General features: G+C 65.6%; 1 protein-coding gene across 1 annotated transcript; it reads left to right on the top strand.

Annotated features, from left to right (window-relative positions):
• The first annotated feature begins 4,413 nt into the window (after positions 1-4,413).
• Positions 4,414-8,315, top strand: IRX2 (iroquois homeobox 2). The gene is made up of 4 exons (XM_061129789.1): positions 4,414-4,662; positions 5,988-6,393; positions 6,688-7,407; positions 8,180-8,315. The coding sequence occupies exons 1-4, from the start codon at positions 4,414-4,416 to the stop codon at positions 8,230-8,232; spliced, it is 1,428 nt and encodes a 475-aa protein (XP_060985772.1). The 3' UTR covers positions 8,233-8,315.
• Positions 8,316-8,784: the final 469 nt, after the last annotated feature.

Consider the following 8,784-nt stretch of genomic DNA (forward strand, 5'->3'; position numbering starts at 1 on the left):
AAAGAAAACGCAGACCCAGACTCGCGGCTCTTCTGGTCAGTTTCTGATGCCACTGGTTCCGCAGTCCCCCAGGAATAGCGACACCAGAGGGGACATGTGCCCTATACATGGAAACCAGTTCCACTTCACACGGAAATGCATGAGGAGGAACCACGTAAAATGTGTCTTTTAAAATCTTAGCTGACCCCCTCCCCCCTGGCACGTCCACACGCTCCAAGAGGGTACCTCTTTTCCCACCCAACTCTGAAAAACTCCCAAGACAGGGCAAAAGGCGGGACGGGAGAGAGGCCGGGTTCGGCTAGGCTTTATTCAAACGCTCCAGTGTTGCTGTCCGTTTGCCCCGAATGCAACTGACGTAGGGGAGGCCGGGCCGGGGCGCCCTCGGTGGCCGGGGACGGCGCCGGGCCCACCGCGGCGGGGACTAGGCGGCAGCCGCGCAGGCCACAGCGCCCCCTCGCCGCCCGCGCGCACGACTTCGGGCCGCGTCGCCGCTCGGCCTGCCGCCTCTCCCGGGAGCCCCGGGCAAGGAGTGGAGGGCGCCTCGGTCTGCGCCGCCGCTGCTCTCCAAGGAGGACCTAGAGCCCCAGGCCGCCGTTTCCCAGGACTCGGCCTCCAGGAAACCGCGGGCTCCTGGAAACACGCGTGTCCACAACGACTCATTCCAAAGGCATCGGCCACTGTGGGGACAAGAAACACAAGTGTGACGGTGTTACCCCCCCCCCTTTTTAATGCAAGCCTGGGGCAAAGTGGGAGGGGGGCGGAATCCACCGTAACCCCGAAACCGAACTGCTCGGATCCATCGCTCGTGTGAGCGCGCTTTCAGGGCACGCACCCGGTTGGCCTGAGCGCCGGCCCTTTCTCTTCCATCCCAGTGACGAGGGCAACCGAAAGTGACAAGAGACCCAGTGTCCGTCCGGACCCGGCGCTCCACAGGCCTGAACGGCCTCCTCGCCCGTGAGCGGAGCATCCAGGTCCTGCTCCCCGAAAGCGGCGGCCGTGGGGCCCGGGCGCTCCCCGCGGTGACCAGAGAGGCAGCTGCAGGATTCCAGGCCACCCTCACAGGCGGCCGCGAGCCCAGCCATCGCGGGCTTGCAGCCGGTTCTTTCGATTGAGTTTTTAGAAAAGAAGCCCGAGCCAACTTTAAGAAAAGGGAAAGTGATTTTATATACATATATAAAAAAATCAGAGAGCTTTAAAGCGAAACGGAGTTTATATATCCCGATAACAATGCAGAGCGTAAGTGTTAATGTCTCTGCGTAGGCATTTTAATTTGCTACAGTCACTACCAATAAAAACGGCATGTAGTGCGATTCGACTGTTTAATAGTGCAAGGTAGACGGCTTTTATTAGTAGCAGGCAGCAGTATGGAAAATTTAGATTTCAGTGGAGGAGTATAATTGCTGGGGGAGGGGGGGGCGGGTGGAGACACTGAGCAGAGACCGTCTTCCGGATCAGCTGCGCCGAGCTGCGGGTAGAGCGCGAGCCGGCAGCCCTTTCTGGAGAAGCACCCTGGGCGACGCGAGACCCTCCAAAGCCACGTGCACATGTCTGGTTACACACTTAATTGATGTCAAAATCGAGTGTATCGGAGCTTATGCTCCCTGCTCCAAACTGGGGATGTTTTTGTAATAATTCGCTGTTTTCTTTTCTGCCCCTGGCAGAGATCAAGCCCTGGAGGTGGGGGGTGGGGGTCGGGGGAGGGGGGAGGAGAGGGCGGGGGTGGTGGTGGGGGCGGCCCCAAATGCTAATGAGACAACAGCAGGAACTGATCTTTAGAAATGGAAATTCTCAGGCCAGTCCTCCTTGGAGATAAAAATTGGACCTGATTTTTTCTTTTTTCACTTGAACTATGTAATTGGAAGCGAACCGAAGGCCTGGAACCTGATCCGCGCTCTGAATGTTGGTCATCCGTAGTGTGTCTGTCTCATTTCGGCCTCTTCCTGGCCGAATTCCCTCCCGGGAAGACCACGGATGCCGCGGAACCTGGGAAAAGCGGGCTCCACGGGGCTGCTGCGGCCTCTGACTCTCCCCGCTTCCTTTTCCTTTTTAAGGCGACAATAATTGATTTAAAATAACTGTCCTGAACTGAATTAGGGCGTCCTGCTTGGGGTCAAAGGATTGCTGAAACTCACCTGCTGGGCCCTCGAGGCGGCGCAGTGGGTGGGGTGGGGTGGGGTGGGGGTGAGAGGTGGGGTGGGGTGAGGGGCGGGGGAGTGTGTGTTTGGGGGTGAGGCGGCTAGGCAAGTGTAGAGTGTGCAGGCTGGGATTTGTGGGCGGCGCGGGGGCTCAGAGAGGAGAGCCGCTGTTGGGGGGACAGGCGAGGGTGCAGCGGTTTGGGGGCGAGTGGGGAGGCGGCTGGGGTGAGGTGCCTGGACTTCACCTACCGGGGGGGCCACGGCCTGCAGGCGGAGGAGGGTGGGCCCTGCTCAAGTCCAATCCTGCAGTTTACAACTGATCTCCCTAGATCTGAGGGAATAAAACACAGCCTCAAAGGTTCCGCAGGCGGTCAGGCCGGAGGCTGGAGCCTCCTGGTCCTCGCGCTGCAGCCGCGCCCCGCAAGAGGCCGCATGGCGCCCGGGGTACCCGGGAGACAGAGACCCGAACGCGATCACCCTGGTCCCTCCGCGAGCTGCCCAGCCAACCGGGCTGGGAAGTGGGCCAGCGAGGTGGATAGGCGGTAGGGTAGCGGGGTGTGGGGTAGAGGAGTAGGGGGTGGGGTTGAGGGGTGGGTAGGGGGTGGGGGAAGGAGAGGCTGCGGCCCGGAGTTCTGGCCTACCGAGTTCCCCGCCCCCCGCAGGAAGAGGCACCTGTTGTGTTGACCACCACGCCTGGGCCTCGCGCAACCCGCCGTCCCCGCCCCCGCCCCGCAACCGTGCGTCCACTTCCTAAGCGCCCATAGGTGGCCCCATCTGCCACCCACCCCCCAGCCCAAACACCAGACACCCAACTCCACGGCCCCGGTGGCGCAGGGTGGAGGAGGCCCATGGAGAAAGGTGTCTGTGCGACTGGGTCCCAGAGCCTCCTGCCGAGCGCATCGCCGCTAGGCCCCGCGAGGCGGCCCCCGGGTCGCCTGTTACCTGCGCTACCTGGGCAACCGCGTGCGCCGCCCGCGCCCCCGGCCTGTGACTGTCTCGTCCCTTCCCGAGTGACAGCGAGGCTCCACGTCCTGCCAGAGGGGGTCTGTCCGCTGTTTCCCCCGAGTGCTTTACAACACAAATCCGAAAGAGGCGTCAACTTATTAAAACAAAATAAAAAACCCTTTGGGGGAGGCGGCGGCGTCCTGGAGAAGCACTGGAGGCGCGGGCTAAACCTCATCCGAGAGCAAAGAGTCCTGACACCCAGGGCCCGCTGGCCACTGCGGACCTCGGGGCAGAGAGCTCACCTCAGGGCCCTCCTGGCGGCTCGCGACGAAAGCGCCCGGGATCCGGGTCCGCGGGGGCACGCCGGGGCGGCGCGGGGCCGGCGGCCAGCCGCGAGACCCCGCGTGGAGGCTCGCCCCGTGCGGCAAGCAAGGACGGACCGGGGGAGGTGGGAGTGAGAGCCGCGCACGCCGTCCCCAGGAGGACCCGGGCCACGGTGCCCCACTCCCGCCTCATCACCCGTAGCTCCGACCCGGGCACGAGGGTCCGGCGCGCAGTCCGCGGCCTGTGAGGGGGACCCGGGCTGCTCATCACCCCCCACCCAAGTGGCAGCGGGCGGCCTCTGCCCCGGTCCATGCGGGCCGAGCTGGGGGCGGGGCAGGGGGAGGGGGCAGAGTGTCGGGCTGGGGCGAGGGGGGCGGCCGGAAAGGTGGGTGGCTCGGGGGCGGGCGCCGGGAGTCCGCGCGAGTGGGAAGGGGGCGCGCGCACTGCCCGGTGCGGCCGGGCTGAGGGCCGGGGGCTGGGGCTGCGAGAGAGGCGACTGAGCCACAAAAGCCTGCGCGTCCTGCCTCCCGCTCCCCCCGCCCCTCCGCCCGCCCCTCCCCCGGCGTCCCCGCCCCTCTCCCGGCCGCGGCCGGGCGGCGGGAGCGGGCGGAGCCGGCGGAGCAGGGGAGGGGGCGGGCGCCCGAATATGCAGATGAGCCCGTGACGGACAGCTCCGCGTTCCAATGTCCCTCGGAAACTCGAGCGCTCCTTCCTCAACTCCTCACTCCCGACTCCAGACTCCCCCAAACCCCGACCGCCGGCCTGGCGCGCGGCTGCGCCCACCGGCTCCGAGCTGCCGTTGCCGCCAACGCCGCCGCCGCCGCCCCGCCGCCCCGCCGCTCCCCCGGCCCGCGGGGCCGCCCGGGCTAGTGCGCGGGCCGGCCTTCCTCGGCCGGCGGTCCCCGCGCTCGCCGCCGCCTCCTCGCGCCCCGGCCGGGCGTGGATGGAGGGCGCCGCGCGCCCTGCCCGCTGCTCGGCGTGACGCGGGCCCCCGCGCCCCGCGCCCACCATGTCCTACCCGCAGGGCTACCTGTACCAGGCGCCCGGCTCGCTGGCGCTATATTCGTGCCCGGCGTACGGCGCGTCGGCGCTGGCGGCGCCGCGCAGCGAGGAGCTGGCGCGGTCGGCGTCGGGCTCGGCGTTCAGCCCCTACCCCGGCTCCGCGGCCTTCACCGCGCAGGCGGCCACCGGCTTCGGCAGCCCGCTGCAGTATTCTGCCGACGCCGCCGCCGCCGCCGCCGGCTTCCCGTCCTACATGGTAACCGAGCGCGGGCTGGCGGGCGGGGTCGCGGGATGCCGGGAGCAGAGACCCTGGTCTGTGATCGGCGAGCCGGAGGGTCGCGGGGAACGTCGTGTGGGAGGCGGCTCCGAAGTCGCGGAGTTGGGGCCGTGGCGAGGCCGGCGGGGACGAGAGGCGGGGCGGTCGGCCGGCGACGTCCGGAGCGCGGGGCTCCGCGCGCCCTTCCCTTCGGCTGCTGAGGTCATCTCCCCCGAGCCCGAGAAGAGCGACTCCGCTGGGGTCGGGACGGGATCTGGCCTGGGTGGCCCTCTTTCAGGCGCCGAAGCTGGGCGAGGAGTCTTGAGCTGGCCGGGGCTCGCTTCTTCCGGCGCGGGGAGCAAGGGTCGGCGCCCCTGGGGCCTCCGGGGCGATCGCTAGGCGCTGGGCACTTCCTCGCGGGGATTGGGGGGTCACAGAACTGGGGAAATAAGCGGAGCCTCCGCCGCGGCTCCGGGGCCCGGCCGGGCCGCCCAGATCTTCGCCTTCATCTGCCCCACAGGCCGGTGCTTTAGGAAAACATGTCGGCCGGCGTGCGGCCCGCTAAGTGCCGCCTTGGTCCCGCGCGCCGAGAGCAGCCCCTGCGTCAGGGGCCCCCGGGCCGGCCCGCGCTCCTCAGGCTCCGCGGCCCGGCCAGGCCGAGGGGCTGGCAAAGCGCGTTTTAGACTCTGGAGGCCCGGACGGGGGGGCCTGGTGGCCACCTCCGGCCCTCGGCGGAATTCCAGAGCAGAGACCGGGTAGCTGAGGCCTCGGCGCAGGCTGTAGAAGTCTCGAATTTAAACGTTAAAGGCTGAATTAAAATGCTAATTGCCGCGTATTTGAAGAATTCGAAACGGTGACTGGCTTCGAGTTGCAAATTGGATTTGCCGAGCTTTAGCGCGGTGAATAGCGGAGCGGGGGCTCTGGGGTGTTTTTTTTAACCATTTAAGGGAGGGGAACGGGAATAGGAGGAGGCGGCGACTCTTCACACCAGGAGAAATTTAGATATCAAGAAGCTACCTGCGAGCCTGTGTGTGCGGGCCTGTTTGTGCACGCCCGTACCAGCGGCTCAGGGGCACTTGGGGCCAGATGTGTCATTTTTAGGAAAATGAAGTCGTTGGAAAATTTGGGAATAAAACCGCAGCGCTTTCCGAGATCCACAGCTGGCGACCCGCTGCGTCCTCCGGATCTGTTGCTGCGGGAAGGCGCAGCCCCAGCGCAGGGAGGCACCGTGGGAAAGGCGGCCGCGGGCGGGCAGAGGGGTCGCCGGGGCGCTGACGCCTGTCGGGCCCTCGGACGACCGCTCACCGGGCTCTTGTCGGTTGCAGGGAGCGCCCTACGACGCACACACGACCGGGATGACGGGCGCCATCAGCTACCACCCTTACGGCAGCGCGGCCTACCCGTACCAGCTCAACGACCCGGCCTACCGCAAGAACGCCACGCGGGACGCCACGGCCACGCTCAAGGCCTGGCTCAACGAGCACCGCAAGAACCCCTACCCCACCAAGGGCGAGAAGATCATGCTGGCCATCATCACCAAGATGACCCTCACGCAGGTCTCCACCTGGTTCGCCAACGCGCGCCGGCGCCTCAAGAAGGAGAACAAGATGACGTGGGCCCCCAGAAACAAAAGCGAGGACGAGGACGAGGAAGAGGGCGACGCGGCAAGGGGCAAGGAGGAGAGTGCCGACAAGGCGCAGGAGGGCACCGAAACGTCGGCGGAGGATGAAGGTGAGCTCGGCCGAGGCGGCGCAGGGGCGCCGGAGCCGCCTTCTTCCCAGGCGGGGCGCCGAGCTGAGGCCTGAGAGCAGGCCGCCCGAACGCCCGGCGCTCCAGACTCGGCCGCCCGGCGCCTCCGGGTCCCAGCGAGAGCGCCTCCCGCTCGGAGCGCACGAGCAGGGAGGTCAGGCTGCTCGGAGGACGCGGCTCGGGTGGGGTCGGGGTTGAGGGATCGAGGGGGTGGGGAGCGGTGGGCAGCGGGGCCCCGGGTGCCAAGACCGTGCCCCCCTCCCCGCGCCTCTGCAGGGATCAGCCTGCACGTGGACTCGCTCACCGACCACTCGTGCTCCGCCGAGTCGGACGGAGAGAAGCTGCCCTGCCGCGCCGGGGACCCCCTATGCGAGTCGGGCTCGGAGTGCAAGGAGAAGTACGAGGACCTGGAGGACGACGAGGACGACGACGAGGACGCCGAGCGCGGCCTGGCGCCGCCCAAGCCCGTGACCTCCTCGCCGCTCACCGGCGTGGAGGCGCCGCCGCTGCTGAGCCCCCCTCCCGAGGCCGCGCCCCGCGGGGGTGGGGGCGGCAAGACGCCCCTGGGCAGCCGGACGTCGCCGGGCGCGCCGCCGCCCGCCAGCAAGCCCAAGCTGTGGTCTCTGGCCGAGATCGCCACGTCGGACCTCAAGCAGCCGAGCCTGGGCCCGGGCTGCGCGCCGCCCGGGCTGCCCGCGGCCGCCGCGCCCGCCTCGAGCGGGGCGCCGCCGGGCGGCTCGCCCTATCCCGCGTCGCCGCTGCTCGGCCGCCACCTCTACTACACGTCGCCCTTCTACGGCAGCTACACAAACTACGGGAACTTGAACGCGGCGCTGCAGGGCCAGGGCCTGCTGCGGTACAACTCGGCGGCCGCCGCCCCCGGAGAGGCGCTGCACGCCGCGCCCAAGGCCGCCAGCGACGCGGGAAAGGCGGGCGCGCACCCGCTCCCGGAGCCCCACTACCGGCCCCCGGGCGGCGGCTACGAGCCCAAGAAAGGTAGGCGACCCGCGGGGCCCGGGGGCGGAGGGAGGGGGCGGCGGGGCCCAGCGGGCGAGCACCCCCCAGGGAAAGGAACTGGGCTCCTGTAGGTCTGGCCGGGGAAGCTCTGTCCCTTAACCGGGAACGGGGAACGGACGGCTTTGCATTCCCAAGTTAGAAGTGAAGGGGAGCGGGTGAAGACAGAAAGTGGGTGGGGGGCCAGGCGATCCTTCCTCGAGACAGCGACAGAACTGACCCCCTTGTTACTGGCTTTTCATTTGATTTATTATTCTTGTTGTTGGTGTCGTCCTGATTGTTTTCAGTTTGGCAAATAGAAATCGACGCCAAATGTAGCTTCCCTCCGGCGTCCTGAGCGTCAGCCTCGGAGCTTTCTGTCGGTTTCTAGGCTCAACTCAATCTCCTCTTCTGCCTTCGGCTGCAAGGAGATAAAGCCTTCTGCTTCCTCCCAGGGGCTTCCGCTCTTTAAATCGCCAGAACAGAAAACCAGAGTCCGTTTTCTCCCTCCCTTTCTTTGCCTTGCCTCTGTTGCTCCTAATGGAGGCTTGATCCGATCCGACCTGTAAAAGGGGGTCAAGGGGGCAGAAAATGCGAAAATGTGACAGGCACGTGTCTCAGGTGGTGGCGGGGTGCAGCCGGGCCCCCCAGACGCTTGGGGGTTTGGGGGAAGGGCATGGCGTGCTAGGGCGGCGCGGGGCTGGTGGCCGTGAGGCCGTCGGGAGGCAGATGGCTCTGGGGTCGGGTCCTGACTAACTGCCCCCTCCCCTGACAGATGCCAGCGAGGGCTGCACCGTGGTTGGTGGGGGCGTCCAGCCCTACCTATAGAAGGGCCATCAATGCAAGTAAGTGGGCTCCCTGGGGTCCCCCCTCCCCACACCCCTTGCGGAACCTCCCGGCACCAAATGCCCAGCAAATTCGCTTAATGTGTGTTTCCTGCTTCTTGTCATGGGGTCTGAGGACAGCCTTACTTTTTTATTTTCTTTCAGTGGGAGAGGATTATGCTGTTTTTGAGAGCTCCTCTTTATTTTTTTTTTGCTCAAATTCTGCTTAAAAAAAGAAATCACTCATATTCATTGCACCACTGCTGTTGTTTTCTCTTTGGAAAAACAGATTCTTAAAATCTGGGTATTTGTATGCAATTTGGAACCTTAAAAAAACTACGCTAGACACTTAAAAGGCACTTGCTTTCCGGAGCTAGTGCTCCTGAAACTGGGGGTATCAGACCCCTTTCTAGATGACATTTGCAGTCAGACTGGAGAGACATAGAAATACTAGTCTTTTATCAGGCCTGTCCCCGTGTTCAGATGGACTAGATAGGATCGGCAGTTTGCCTGGCTGACAGCAGTATCTCAAAAAGAAAACTACTTTACAAGTAGG

The sequence above is a fragment of the Dama dama genome, chromosome 25 (assembly GCF_033118175.1).
Source record: "Dama dama isolate Ldn47 chromosome 25, ASM3311817v1, whole genome shotgun sequence".
In the NCBI taxonomy this organism is placed as follows: domain Eukaryota; kingdom Metazoa; phylum Chordata; class Mammalia; order Artiodactyla; family Cervidae; genus Dama; species Dama dama.

Excerpts from the sequence above, each read along its gene's own strand:
- IRX2 (XM_061129789.1), top strand. The coding sequence starts at position 4,414 with ATGTCCTACCCGCAGGGCTACCTGTACCAGGCGCCCGGCTCGCTGGCG. Across the intron at positions 6,394-6,687 it reads AACGTCGGCGGAGGATGAAG|GGATCAGCCTGCACGTGGAC; the intron begins GTGAGCTCGGCC and ends GCGCCTCTGCAG. Across the intron at positions 7,408-8,179 it reads CGGCTACGAGCCCAAGAAAG|ATGCCAGCGAGGGCTGCACC; the intron begins GTAGGCGACCCG and ends CTCCCCTGACAG.